General features: G+C 35.4%; 1 protein-coding gene across 1 annotated transcript in view; it reads left to right on the top strand.

Moving 5' to 3' along the window:
- LOC150108492 (traB domain-containing protein) overlaps window positions 1-15887 on the top strand; it is a 149891-nt gene that overhangs the window by 37220 nt on the left and 96784 nt on the right. Inside the window, exons 2-3 of the mRNA XM_090415905.1 lie at window positions 7310-7897; window positions 15064-15278. Of these exons, the coding sequence (XP_090272031.1) occupies window positions 7310-7897; window positions 15064-15278 (803 nt within the window). The remainder of the gene's footprint in view (window positions 1-7309; window positions 7898-15063; window positions 15279-15887) is intronic.

Below are 15887 nucleotides of genomic sequence, written 5' to 3'. Positions count from 1 at the left end.
AGTATTAACATTGCAGAAGAATAAAGATTCTTTACATATTGGCACTGAGAAACAACATAACCGAAACAAAAACAATTTAGAAAGTGTGAACTTACAAACATTGATGAAACATTGCTTCAATTATTTTTCTCTCTAATATTTTTTTAATCTGTTTTTAATGAGTTATTGAGAATTAATAAAATAAAATAGGAGGTAGATGCTGGATTCCCAATAGATGGTCCAATCTTGAAGGCCCAAGCAGGCAATTTTGCTACATAAGTTTGAAGTGACAATTGTGTATGTAAAAACGGTTGGCTGAATCGATTTAAAACTGACATAGGTTTTTAAAAGCAAGTTGAAATCATGTTTACTGTTAATTAGTATTGTTTTTAATTACAGAGAAATAAACTATGTTTAGTATTTAGCATGTAGTTTTAAAATTATGGTAAATAAATTGTGTTTAATATTAAGTGTATTGTAGCTTATACAAGCATATTCCTACAAATAATATCTAGGTATTTAATTATATTATTTTTTCTGTCTAATATTTTTTAATCCGTTTTAATGAGTTATTGAGAATTAATAAAACAAAATAGGAGGTAGTTGCAACTCATCACTGATATAGTGAGTAATGGTTATAACAAGGAAATTTTGTGGGTCCTGTGGTGCTTGTTGTTATTATCATCATCATACCTCCATTGAGTGAAGAGACTCTTGCGGGAGGTCCTACTCTCACATACACAGCTCATCATATTGTGACCTAAATGCATTCACTGTCTCTGCACCTACCACACTTTCAGGCAATGCATTCTAATCTTTCACCACTCTCCATACAAAAAATCTACTCATCCCATTGCTCACACCCTCCTTATACTACTTCCAGGGATGAGCTCTTGTTCTCCAACTGTGTCCAGACATTCTATGAAAAATGTCATCCACATTAATCTGGTAATTATCCCTTACCAATTTGTATGTTGTGATCATTTTTCCCCTCCTCTTCCTTCTATGTATCCACTAGGTCCTGCAATTTGCATTTTCTCAATATATCCTTATACTCCATATTCCGGAAACTGACTTAGTCAATCGTTTCTGAACCTTCTTCAACAACTTATCATCCTTTTGAAAACCAGGTGACCAAATTTATGCACAGTAATCCATATGGCCTGATCAAAGCTTTGTACAATGGAACCATAATATTCTTACTTTTACAAGTTAGTGTATTCTGCATCATTCCCATAATCTGATGTGTTATTTTCACAATTTTAGCAAATGTGCATGAAACTTCAAGTCCTTATCCACCATTCCCCCACCCCCAGATCCTTCAATCTCCTCCACCTCCTCTAAAATATCCCCACCAATCCTATATTCTGCATCCTGTCTTTGCTTCCCAAATTTTAAAACCTGCTTTGCTACATTAAACTGACATCCCCCCCCCCACACACACATCTATTCAGACAGTCTATTCCTCTTGCAAGGCCACAACATCTGCTCTACTTCTCATAACTCTCTCCAACTTTGCATTATTTAAGCCCCTTCCAGTGTCATTCCTCTTCTGGGATATCACTTCCCTATACACAACTTACTTATACCTATCAGACAGCCAATCTCCAATCCAATGCACTAATCTACCATAACCCCCATCTGTTCATTCCAGTTTAATTATTAGCTTCTCATGTGGCAATTTATTGAAAGTCCTTGCAGAATCTAAATATACTAGTGTATATGCATCTTGCTTGTCCAATGTATTTGTCACTTTGTTATAATAAGTAAGCAGACTGCTAAAACAAATCTTCTTTTAGTTAATCTATGCTGTCCATTAAAGAGAGTTTCACTGCTGTCAACCTAATTCTGAATCCTTGTCTTCACTTCACTAGTTTCTCCAACACCTTGACCACAACTCCAGGCAAGTAGATTTGCCTATAATTCGAAGCCTTTGGCTTATCACCCCCTTTATGAAGTGGAACAATTTTGTCCTCTTTCCACTCCTTTGGAATTTGGGCCAATCTTAGATTCATGTTAAAAATCTAAGTTAAAGCTGTTGTTAACTCCTTGGAACATTCCCTCAAGGCATGCAGTGATATACCATCAAGTCCTGTGGCTTTGTTGTCACTGAATTTACTCAGTTTCTCATATATCTCCTTCTCGCTCACCATCAATGCTTTCTTCCCCATTCCCACTGTTCTCAAGTTCTGCCTTATGTTAGTCACAAGATGGACTATTTTAATGAACTCTTCATTTAACACCATTACTATATCTTCCTCAGTGTTTATTATTCTCCCATTATCACTGACCAACATCATCCTCCCATAATCATTCTTCCTTCTACTGGCCACATATTGAAAGAAAAACTCCCTAGAATTTCTTTTAGCCTCATTTGCTAACTGCTACTCATAATGCACTTTTCCTAACCTTACCAAGTGACTTACCTTTTCTGCTTGCTTTTTATATTTTTCATATAACTGATTGCCATTCATCTTGTGTTGCCTTCACAATGCTTTTTTATTTATTTTTTTTAGAGATTGCATGCGTTACCTCTTCAGTCATCCATTTTACACCTACCTTATTTAATCTCTGACCTTTGGAATATATTGTCATTGAATCTGCCAGATAGTTCATGATAGGGACCAAGCAACATTGATTTCTTCTCATTCCAATTCCTCATTTCATGATTCACTGCAAGCCACCTCCTGAGTTTTCATAATCACCCACCTTATAGTTCCACGTATAACCCTTTCTTGCAGTAGTCCTGATATTGCTGGCAACCACTCAAGTGATTTACTTAATGGTCACTTTCACCATCTAGAGGATGATATGACACTTCACTTGCAATAATATCTCCTGATGAGATAATCAAATTATCTCACATCCAAGACCCTCGATCTATGTTTAGTCTCTGTTGAGATAGTTGTCCCTCAAAACCCGAGAAATTCACTCTTTGGTTCCAGTGTATATTACCATAATTGAAATGAAATGAAATTGAAATGAAATAAATGAAATGAAATTGTTGTGACGTTCTCTTCTTCATGTTCGAATCCGCCATCTTGTTATAAGTCACTTTCATCAAAAAAAAACAACTAATTGTAAATTGATCACCAATCCAAGGGTAGGGAAATTTCTATTATACTGCGCCACTCTATCCTTAGATTAGTCTATATAAAATAGCAGGATCAATTCATAGTTAGTTAGCAGTCTCCTCATTTATTCTGGCCGAAGTATTTGTTTTCCACTTGGGATTCCCGTAAGATTCGAATTTTTATGAACGGTGCAATGAAAAGGAATTCAGGCAAACACAATAATTAGATTAAAAAAATAAAACATTTAATATAAGCTATATAACACATACATAAATTCTACTTCTAATTTTAAACAATAGAATCAAGTTAAACATTAAGTCAAGTCAATCACATTAGTTCAATCTTCCAAACCTTCACATACACTTTCTCAGTTTCTGAGTCACAAAGTTCCTACACTTAATTAAATATAATAGAATTTCCTATCTAATCAGTTTCCACGCATTTCTCAGCCATGCTATACGCTTAAAAAACACTGCAGGCACTAATAGCTGTAAATATCTCTCAAGCAATTTTTATTTTCAATTCTCAATCTCGAAGAATTGCCACAGTTAAAGTTAAGTTAAACGTAGCGTAACTACCACTCAATTCTTCATGCATTGAAATAAATCAATATGACAGTCCTTACCAGAAATAGTTCCTAGTACATCAATTACGTTGCGAGTATACTTTCAAAATATATTTATTACACTTAAGAACACATCTATAAGACTTCTCCACAGTTATAACTAAAACACTATTAATCACGCTTCACAACACTAGATATCAACTGTAGGGTACTTTAATTATCCTTGTTACCACTCATTAACCAATTAAACACTGTGCAGTTCTCCTTAGGGCAAATTAGAATTAAGTCGCAATTCTAGACTACCTGGATTTATTCAGAATTCTTCACTGAACATCCAGTTTTTTATATTATCCGATTACAGCATTAAATTCCTTTTATTGTTACTGCTGACTTCACCTTCAGCTAACTATAAGATTCACTTTGTCTTTGCTCGCTTATAAATATTATCCCTTTTAACTTCTGCCCTTGAGAACCTTTCATTTACTTCCACCTCTCTAGTTTATACCCTTGCTTCCTTTCGCTTCAAAATTTCCGTTCCAACTCTCCTTGTTACCTTTTATTTTTTTTTTGTTATCGAAGCTCGCGCTCTGTTCCACTCGCGCTCGTTTACTTCATGCGTTTCCATGACAACAAATAAACGTAAACATTTTCATTAATGTTACATAAGGCTATACCACTACATTGAGTTAATAAAAACACAATAAATAGAATATTAGAGCTACTTAATCAACTCTTTCATTTCGTATACAGATAACTATAATAATATTCACGTTACAATATATATATATAAGTTACAATAAATTATACGCATATTATTGTTTAATTAATTAATAGCTGATTAAATTCAGAATAAATACTTAAATAATAATTCTTAAATAAGGATTAATAAATAACTTTTATACAAGTCATGATTAATATATAATAAACAATGTTAAATGTGAATGAAAAAAAAAATACACAACATAGTTTCATTCACAGTTTAACAAAATCATCCCTTTTCTTATTAACCAGCCAAACTAATATGCCTGAACGTTTCCTTTACATTGCCTTCTGCATTACTAGGTATATGGCAACACCTACTAAATATTTCATCCTGTCTACCTCCACACCATACTGCTTCTAAGCCACTGTCACTATTAGCTTCTTGCATCTCCACCCTTAGTGGGTACAATTCCTCTGCCATCATCAATAATCAATAGCACTCCTCCTCCTCCCTTTTTGCCTTGTCTGTCTTCATGAAACTACTTAACCCTCCATCTCTATTCCTGTCAGAATATCATCCTCATTCAACCATGTCTTATTCCAACAATTTCATTTCCCTTGTTTTGAATATTTCTAGCATTTATAAACATACTAGCTCATTTCTGTTTTTATAACAAGTCCCACTGACCCTGCTTCTTGGATATGCCCCCCCCCCATCCATTCCTCTCTGTCATCACTGATATTACATCTTACCCTAGATCTAAATGTCATCCCTACATCCTTGACTATCCTTTCTTGCACACTCACACATCTACTCCTGAAATTGTCATCTACACTTCTTCTGCAGTGCCTTCCTGTCCATCTTGTGTTCCTTATCTTTCTCTCTCTTTTCACTCATGCCACTCACCTTTCCATTCATAAACTCTCCTACCTTGCTCTTCCACAACACCTCTTACTATCTCAGGTCTTCAAGTCACTTTAATCATTATTTTCTCTTGCAGCAACAGTTTCTCCAACTGACTCACACCAAATCGAATTAAATGTAGCCCATCTCTTGTATACAGCTCAATCTGCCCTGCCCATCGAATTCAACCCACCTTTCTCTTTACACAACTCTGCTAGTATACCATTCATAATCTTTGCTCGCCTTCTCAACTCATCGTTATCATATTTGGGCAACACGCTGACTCTCTTACCTACCACACTGTTATCTTTCACTCTCCTTAATCACCTTACTGGCCATTATGGATCAAATACGCATCCTCATATGCTTCATATCCATCATATATTTCAATGTAATGTCAATGGTATTGCAATTTTAATATGCAGCTCACATCCATGATAACCTTGACGTCTATAAATGTCTTGGCCGGTAGCGTGGTTAACAGCTTCCTGACATCTGTCCTTACATTCTCCTTGTTACCAGTCAAATCATTTGTGCCAACTACTACCTTGTTTGCATCTTACTCTTATCCATTGCTTCAATCACACTGCTCATTCTGCCTCCTGGAAAAACAAACCTTGTGCACCTTTTCACTCACCACACCTAATTATCTAATTATCAAATCCTTATCACATTACTACTCTGAAATCATTTGATGTTTCTTTCAAATCTTTTGTCCCATTTTTCTTAACATTTCCATGCAAATCCATAATTCTCAGTTCATTCAATTCCTGATATGCTTAATTCTTTCCTCATCTTTGGTTACTTAGTTCAACTGTGTGTGTGTGTGTGTGTGTGTATATATATATATATATATATATATATATGTGTGTGTGTGTGTGTGTGTGTGTGTGTGTGTGTGTGTGTGTGTGTGTGTGTGTGTTAAAGATGCCAAGCTATTTTAAACCTGGTTTTACACCATTTCCCAAGTAAGCAAACAGACAAATAAGTCAAGTTTGTGCCTGCATGTAGTGCAAGTCTAGGTGACCCGCAGAGTAGTGCAAGTTCAGGCAACTCGTGGTAAAGGTGGAATAAGCTCTGATCATTATTCTTATATTTACCCTTAATGCAAAGCCCATCTCCTTGAGGAGATCTATGATGCTATGCATTAAAGGCAAGGGCCCACTACCCAGACCAGTTTCGACCTTTATTGAGGTCTCATCAGGAGCCAGGCTTAGAAATACCAAAGTTAAGTAATACAGAGCTTATAAGTATTTTACTAAAACAAGTTACCATAAGGTGCTTTGACCTTATTAAATAAAAATCTCAGGATGAGAGATAGATGTAGAAAGTTTTTTACCTTGGGTATAATATATGTTAAAGATGCCAAGCTGTTTTAAACCTGGTTTTTAACATCTTTAACATATATTATACCCAAGGTAAAAAACTTTCTACATCTATCTCTTATCCTGAGATTTTTATTTAATAAGGTCAAAGCACCTTATTGTAACTTGTTTTGGTAAAATACTTATAAGCGCTGTATTACTTAACCTTGGTATTTCTAAGCCTGGCTCCCACTGATGAGAACTCAATAAAGGTCGAAACCAGTCTGGGTAGTGGCCCCCTGTCTTTAATGCGTAGCATCATACATCTCCTCAAGGAGATGGGCTTTGCATTAAGGGTAAATATTAAGAATAGTGATCAGAGCTTATTCCACCTTTACCATGAGTTGCCTAGACTTGCACTATGTGCAGGCGCAAACTTGACTTATTTGTCTGTTTGCTTACTTGGGAAATGGAGTAAAACCAGGTTTAAAATAGCTTGGCATCTTTAATATATATTATACCCAAGGGGAAAAACTTTCAACTTATATATATATATATATGTTCTTGCTCAAGGGAAATGCTTGTTAATTTATAGAAAGTGAGTTTTCACAGTGCTCCTTGAGGGTAGGTTTAATATAGATAGTTAATCTGATTTTTTTTTTACAAAACCACACAAGTTGTTTGCAGTTAAACTTGGACTCCATGATATTTAGCCTATAAAATAGAACAGTTGCTAAAAAAAATCACTAATGTTTTTTTTTTTTTTTCTTTATATAAATAGTTTCAGATAGTCAAAGAAGGCAAGTTAAACAGAACACTAGTCCAGGTTCTCCTAAACATAGACTTGACATGCAACATGCTATGGCTTATTCAGAACATGATATAACAACAGGAAAGCTACATAAATGTGTTGGCACATCAAATGGCATCCTGGATGATACGCATAGGTTTACTGCTCACATAGAAAATGATACACAAAGTGACACAGTTTATTCAGAAAGTGATATCACACCAGGAAGGATTCATAGATGTGTTGGTACATCAAATGGCTGTTTAGATTACTTGACTGGAGATAATTCTAGCACAAATGGAGTATTAAAAGATTTAGATGATTCTAGTCATAGTGATAGTGCAGTAGAGGAAAGTCAGCAAGAGCTGCCAAAGGATGACCATAGTGAATTAGTGCATATAGTAAGTCCAGCAACAGATAGTAGTGCTGCAAGTAATGGAGATGAGGGATTTATTGAAACTTTGGAAGAAAAAACTGCTCATGGTTCCCATCCCTCCTTTTCAGAAGATAGGGGACATATTACTGTTGTGGATTCATTAGATGCAGATGAAGATGCCAGTTTCTTGTCGACAGAATCAGGTATGTGCTTTCTTCATTTGGTTAATTACTCATCTCTAAATAGTGTAATAAGAAATGCTTCTTTTTAGCCTTGCAGTTTTAAAACTGCTATTTTCGTTAGTCAGATAAAGTCTGCAAATTTGGTACTTATTATTATTTTCCTGACCTCTATGGAATCACAAGACTCATCATGGGAGGTCAACACAAATTTTATCACACCACTCCTTAAACTCATCCACAATCTGCATGTTCACCACCACCTTATACAATGCAGTTCATGCTCCTGCCACTCTCCATGCAAAAAAAAACTTACTTCATACCCTTTTATTCACCACCTCCCCTTCAACTTCCAGTAATGGCCGTGCTTTTGCTCCCCTCCCTCATATGAAAATCCTCTCAATGTTAATACGATAATAATCCTTCACCAGCTGAAATGTCTCGATCATATCCCCCCACCCCTGTTTGCCTTCTATCCACCAAACTCTGCAGTCTGCATGCCCTTTGTCCATCCTCATAATCATCATTGCATAGTCCTGATATCATTTTATCATTGGTTAATTACTCATCTCTAAATAGTATAATAAGAAATGCTTCTTTTTAGCATTGCAGCTTTAACTCCTATTTTTGTTAGTCAAATGAAGTCTGCAAATTTGGTACTCATTATTTTCCTGACCTCCATGGAGTCACAAAACTCATCATGGGAGGTCAACACAAATTTTATCACATCACTCCTTAAACTCATCCAAGTCTGCATGTTTACCACCTTCTTATGCAATGCAGTTCATGCTCCTGCCACTCTCCATGCAAAAAAAACTTACTTACCCTTTTATTCACCACTTCCCCTTCAACTTCCAGTAATGGCCCTGCTTTTGCTCCCCTCCCTCATATGAAAATCCTCTCAATGTTAATATGATAATAATCCTTCACCAGCTGAAATGTCTCGATCATATCCCTCCCACCCCTGTTTGCCTTGTATCCACCAAACTCTGCAGTCTGCATGCCATCCGTCCATCGTCATAATCATCATTGCACAGTCCTGGTATATGTGCTTTCTTCATTTGGTTAATTACTCATCTCTAAATAGTGTAATAAGAAATGCTTTTTTTTAGCATTGCAGCTTTAACTGCTATTTGTATTAGTCAAATGAAGTCTGCTTATTTGGTACTCATTATTTTCCCTGACCTCCATGGAGTTACAAGACTCATTGTGGGACACTTCATCCCCCCCCCCCCAAAAAAAAAAACCCAGCGACCAGACCTGAGTACATAAATTCAGTTGTGGTCTGATCTCAAAGATTTACACAACTGGGCCAGCACACTTCTACCTCTCGTTGTCAATGTTCTCAACACTGTTGCAATTCTCTGGGAAGTCTTGAGAACCTTTGAAACACATTCTCAGAACTTCAAATCTCGATCCACAATAACACCAAGATCCCTTCTTCCAATCAGTATAACTCAAAGTGAGTATGTGGATCCCAAATTTTAAAACCTTACATTTAGTTGCATGAAACTGATATCCCCATTCATTTGCCCACTTTATCATCTTATTCAGATCCTCTTGAAGAGCCAAAACATCAGCACTATTACTAATAACTATCCCAAGCTTCACATCATCTGCAAACAACTGAACATCTCCCTGTAGTCCTGTGACAGTATCAGTGGCATAAAGATGCAGCATGGTTCCAAGACTAAACCCTGTGGAACTCCACTTGTAACCCCCCCCCCCCCATATCAGAGAGCAAATCCACTCCACTAACCTGATATGCAAACCCATATGATGCAACTTAAAAATCAATTTATGTGGCACCCAATCATATGCCTTGGAAACCCCCCCCCCCCCCAAAAAAATGACAGTGTATGCCTACTCTCATCCACTGTTCTCATTACTCAATTGTAAAAGGTAACTATTCTTTCTTTTAAGTTTTTTTTTTAAGATTTCTTTTTTTTATCATTGGTATATTATATTGGTATGTATAAAAAAAAAGTTTATTTTATTTTGTGAATTAATTTTTAATTTTATATATATTTTGTTTAGTAATTTTTTTGGATTTAAAGTTTTTTGCCAGAGAGATTTAGTTAGAGTAAATGATTAACAAAGCATTTAGATTCATCTTACTTTTGTGTAGTGTTATGTAGCTTGTGTCCTGTACATATGTATGTTTTTCTAATGATGACCTTAATACAGATGTCGAAACGTCGAATATTATTTTCTTAATTATATGTCAAGTAATTATTCCAAGGCATGTGATTTTATCTCCATCAATTCTTCACTCTGAATGCTGGCCTGCATAAATAATATTACCCTCATCTGCCCAACTCTGTATATGAGTTTTTACCAATTTCTCCAAAATCATAACTACAGGAAAAATACAAACAGACCTATAGATTGATACTGCAATGAGGCAGGTACTCTCCAGGAGTAAATGCCTCATTGCAAGACTTTCATTAAATAGCCAAATTAATGGCACAGTCAGTTCCATAGCACATTCCCATATGATGCAACTTAAAAATCAACTTATGTGGCACCCAGTCATTGTGTAATTCCATTTTGTCCCTCTGCCTTGTTGACATTTAGCATACTCAGTATTCCTCTTAATTACATCCTCTTCATTCACTTCTAACACTTCACCAGTCATCTTTCTAGGAATAAAGGAATAAATAGCTCAACTATGTCATTTGCTTTGGTCACCTGATTCCCATCTCCACCCAGCAAGGTAACCTGTCTACTATTGTTTTTCGTCCTGCTCATTACATAGCAAAAAAAAAAACCTCATTGGGTTTCTCCTTGGGTTGCAGTGCCAATCTCCTCTCATATTCTAATTTTTCCCTCCTTACAATACTAGTCACTTTCCTAGCCTGAGCCTTATATTTCTCATAGAACTGCTCTCTCTCTCTCTCTCTCTCTCTCTCTATTATTATTATTATTATTATTATTATTATTATTCAGGCCTCCATGGAGTCAAAAGACTCATCGTGGGAGGTCCTTCCTAAGAACATAAAGTCTGTCAAGACTCATCGAGGGGGAGGTCCCCTCTAAGAAACACAAAGTCTATCATACCACTCCTTAAACTCATTGACCGTTCTCGCTCTCACCACTCCATCAGGCAATGCGTTCCACGGTTCAACCACCCTCCACGCAAAGAAACCACTCCTCACCCTCTTGCTCACAGTTTCCTTTTGTAACTTCCAGGGATGGCCTCTTGTCATCACTCCTTCCCACTGTTCAACCAAGCGAAAGAACTCCCCAGTGTCAACACTGTAACCACCTCTCAACAGTTTAAAAGTCTCAATCATATCACCTCTCCTTCTTCTATCCACCAAACTCTGCAGTCCACATTCCCTCAGCCGATCTTCATGACAATGATGGTTTCGGTCCTGAAACCATCTTTGTCATCCGTCTTTGTATCCTTTCCACAGTTAATTTATCCCCTTCAAATCCTGGGGACCAAATCTGAGAACAATAGTCCAAGTGTGGTCTGATCAGAGACTTATACAACAGAATGATAACCCTCTTATCTCTGCAGGTCAGTGTCCTTCTCATAATTGCAGCAATCCTCTGTGTTACCTTCACCACCTTTGCAGTATGTCCCCTAAACTTCAGGATAAGCAATAATTCAGTTATTTGTTATTATTACATGACACCTTCAAGGAGTCCAAAGACTCATCGAGGAAGGGCACCTACTCTACAACTCTCTGTCTCCACCACTCAATTTACCAACTACAATGAACTACAACTACCATCATCATCTACACCAACGCCATCTACCACCCACCACTACTGCCACTAGTATTTTCACAGACAATCACAAATATCCATGCCCACAGCAGGATTCGAACTCACAGCCCTTTGGCTGGAGAACAGATATACTAACCACTCGGCCAACCAAGCTGGCAGTTAATTTCTTTACCATCTCTTGCAGCAATGCAATGTTTTATTTTTACCGAAATGGCTATTGTTTATAAAATCTTCTTACTAATGTTGTCTTTACTGAAATAAATACTTGCTTTTTTGGGGGATTATTTTTGTTGTTTATTGTAAATGCTGGATATATCATATTTCTTTATTAATTGACCATGGTGATTTTCAACATCTTAAGCTTTATATCCAAATTATTTCAGCTAACTCAATGAAATTTCAATATTTACTTTCATCCATGTTTTGGTTGTTGTTAAACTCATCATATCAGTAAGGTGGTGAAACCTGTAGTTCAGTCTTTAGTTGACCTCACAAGTATGCTTTAGATTGTCTAATGAGATGGAAAATACAGACATGACATGAATTTAAAGATATTTTATTGCTACCATTATTTCAGTCTTATTTCAAAGAGTATATTCAAGGTATAAAAACTGACAGCAAGATCATCTAGTTGCAAATAACTTGAATGAAAATAGGACATACCTAGCATTTTTATAGAATGAAAGCTAGCATTGAATGCAGTTGAGAATAATGAGAATAACACATGAACTTTGTCTTTGACACTAATACTTGTCCAAAGACAAGTATTAGTGTCAAATGAATAAAAGAAATAACTTGTAAGATGTTGACTAATAAAAAAAAAATCACATTGATGTAGAAAATTACAAACAGTGACCTCCCAAAATTCAGAGCTTAGATAATTATTTGTTTGGCCTATGGGTTAGTGCTTCATAGTTTTCTTTACAGTCCTTCAGATAAGAATTGTTTTCTATGCATTAATTTGCAATATCCACCTTCCAAGACAATTCTAGATATGGTTTATGCATTTTATTAAACAGTCTTCATCTGATAACATGTACAGTAGATTTTGGTTAATTGGGACACTTCAGGACAAGAACATTTTGGCCAATTATGCAAAAGTTTCATGTTAATAGTTAAAAAGATATAAAAGGACAAACTAACATTTCGTTGTCATTAATTCATTTATTCAAATGAATTACAATAGCGAAATATGTAATTAAATTTCCTAACAGTGTCACCTGAAACACTGGAGGGGGGGGGAGGACAAAGCTGATGAGTCATTTACAAGCTGGTTTGGTGTAGTATGACCTTTGTTCTCCTTTTGCCAGTACCTTAAACCAACCATCCATTTACAAGCTTACCTGAGAGGGTGATAATCCTGAGTGCTGTAGTCTCCTGTCCCAAATAAGTGGAGAAAAAAACCTGTGTCAATTTTCTGAAAATGGTTTTGTTCTTAATTAAATTAGATGAATATTAAATTTTCATTGTTTTGGTGAATAATAACTGTTTGCTAAAGCAGTCATCTGAAAATGAATATTTAAGTATTAAATTCTTCTACTTTAATTATTTAACAAACAAAAGTGTAACTTCAAAAGTGATTTTTTTTAACTGATCTGCATTGTTTTACATTTTTAAGTTATATATTTAATTTAATTAATTTACATTAATTATCTTTTTTAAATACCTATTATTTTGATAAAGCTAGGATAACATTGCAGAAGTATAATCTGTAAAGTTTTTTTAATAAACCGTTTTTCCTCAACATGTTTTTTTATCCGTTAAAACTTTTGTAATATACAAGGGTGGTCTGAAAAGTTCTCTGCCTAAAAATGAAAAAACGAATTTATAATTTCAAAATTATTTTTATTTTTCAACATAATCTCCCTTAAGACTAATACACTTATTCTGGCAATGCTCTACCACCATTATCTCATCCCTGTAGTGGTTCTTATTAAGATCTGCAAAATACCCCTCTACAGCTGTAGTCACCTCTTGATTCGAAGAAAAATGCTGACCAACGAGGAAGAGTTTTAGTTTTGGGAAGAGATAGAAGTCAAAGGGAACCAAATCTGGGGAATAGGGTGGATGTTCCAACAATTCATAGTACAGATCCCTTAATTTTCCCATTGCTAAAACACTTGATTTTTTGCCAAAAAAAGGGCGATTTTTTCCTTCTGCAAACCAGGTCTTTTCTCACAAATTTTTTCATCTAGTCTGGTTAAAAGATCGGAATAATATTCTCTGGTTATTGTTTTACCCTTTTCAAGATAATTAATAAACAAAATGCCTTTATCATCCCAAAATGCCGATGCCATGACCTTTCCTGCTGATGGAACTGACTTTGTCTTCTTTGGCGCTAACAACCGGCTTCTGTCCACTTCTGGTGTGTAATGGTGTATCCAAGTCTCATCCGTAGTAATAAATCAATGCACAAAATCAGTTTTATTCTTGTTAAAATGCTCCAAGCACGGTTCAGAGATTTTCATACGAGTGTGTTTTTGATCTGCTGTGAGCAAGCATGGCACCCTCTTGCACAAAGCTTTTTCATTTGCAATTCTTCATGCAAAATATATCCTATACATTCTTTGAAATGCCTATAGTCTCAGCAATTTCACGCACTTTGACTTGCAAGTCATCCAATATCATGTTGTGCACTTGATCAATGATTTCTGGTCTTGTTACACATTTTGGATGTCCTTCATGTGGATCATCTTCAAAGCTGGTATGATCATGTTTAAAACTCAACAGCCCATTTCTTAATTGTTGAAAATGAAGGAGAAGAGTGACCATAAACTTTTATGAACTTTGAATGAATTTCTTTTGTCGTTAAACCATCTTTTACAAAGAATTTTATAGCCGTACGATAATTTCATCCATTTCAAGGGATACAGACAGCACTTTTGCTTCAGACAGCTGTATAAAACAAACTACTTGATAGAATGACTTGCAATTTCACATGGATGCTTATGACAGATGTACCAACTTAGAAAAAAAAAAGTCTTGCCGATAGTGTTGCCATCTATGGTTGAGGCTGAGAACTTTTCAGACCACCCTCATACAAGGACATGCAGGCTTAAAATTGAGAGTGTTTTACCATTTTCTCAACAGCACAGCATCTGGTTTACAACATTCACAACATTTTAGTTTAAATGTTGATCATGTATTATTAGCTTGATATTATAGGGTGAATCATTGTCATGTAATCAGAAAAGGATAAAAAATAATAATAATAATAATCATTTTCAAAGTTTATCAGGTCTCTTTTATGTTTATAGTTTGGAATTTATGTGATCTTCTTTTTTTTCTTCCAATATAACAAATTTGTCACAAGCATTGAATTTTCTTGGTTTGCCATTTTGGTAATGATTACTGTTATTTTGTTCTCAGCACTTGTTTAAAAGTTGTAATTTACTTTTATAAGTTAATTCATTCTAATAATTTAAATTCAAGGTCTTGTTTTTAACTTATAGATAGTGAACATGGTACAAGTGGAACAGAATCAGACTTGGAAGACAACTTAGATATAGATGATGAGTATCCTGGTACTGTAAGCAGTTTCAAGCTTGAACCTGAAGCTGGTAAACTTCCTAATACTGTAACAGTATTGAAGACAAAAGATGGAAGCACAGTTTATCTTGTAGGAACAGCTCACTTTAGTCTTCAAAGCCAGGAGGATGTGGCCAAGGTGTGAAAAATATGCATATTTAGAAATTAATTTTATTGCATTTGCATCTTTTAAAGGCAGTAATAAAAGTGCATTTGTGACAGTGACATATGATGGGTATTGACAGGGGATTGTGCTGTGGTAATTGAACATTATTAAGAAATCATTACATTTGTATTAAATTATCTTTATAAAATCCATTCTATTTATACATAAGTTCAGCCCTTCATTTTTGAGATATAAACTTTTTTTGTCATGTTTGCTTATATAAAATAATTATTTTTTACTTAATTCATCATCATTATAATCAACTTCCTGATGTGTATCCTCAAGGGGTGTTCAGGCTAATATGACAGCACAACATGATTAAGGTTACATTATGACTGATCTACTAACAACAAGTTTCCTCCAAAATAGTCTTATTACTTGTCAGCACTCCAAAATTCCTGTTTCTAACATTTTGATCTTCTAAGGCTTCTAAGTGGGTTGACTGAGTCAACCCACTTAGATCTTGGTCTCCCTCTGACTCTTTCTCCTACCATCTTAACACCAAACACCTCTTTTGCTAACCTTTCTTCTTCCATTCTCTTTAAGTGACCACATCATCTTAGATTAGCCCTGCTCACACAT

This window comes from Typopeltis vanoorti, chromosome 3, assembly GCF_054136105.1.
Source record: "Typopeltis vanoorti isolate ZY-2024b chromosome 3, IOZ_Tvanoo_1.0, whole genome shotgun sequence".
NCBI lineage: Eukaryota > Metazoa > Arthropoda > Arachnida > Uropygi > Thelyphonidae > Typopeltis > Typopeltis vanoorti.
The sequence above is the reverse complement of the archived record's forward strand: the minus strand, read 5'-3'. Positions and strand labels throughout refer to the sequence as shown.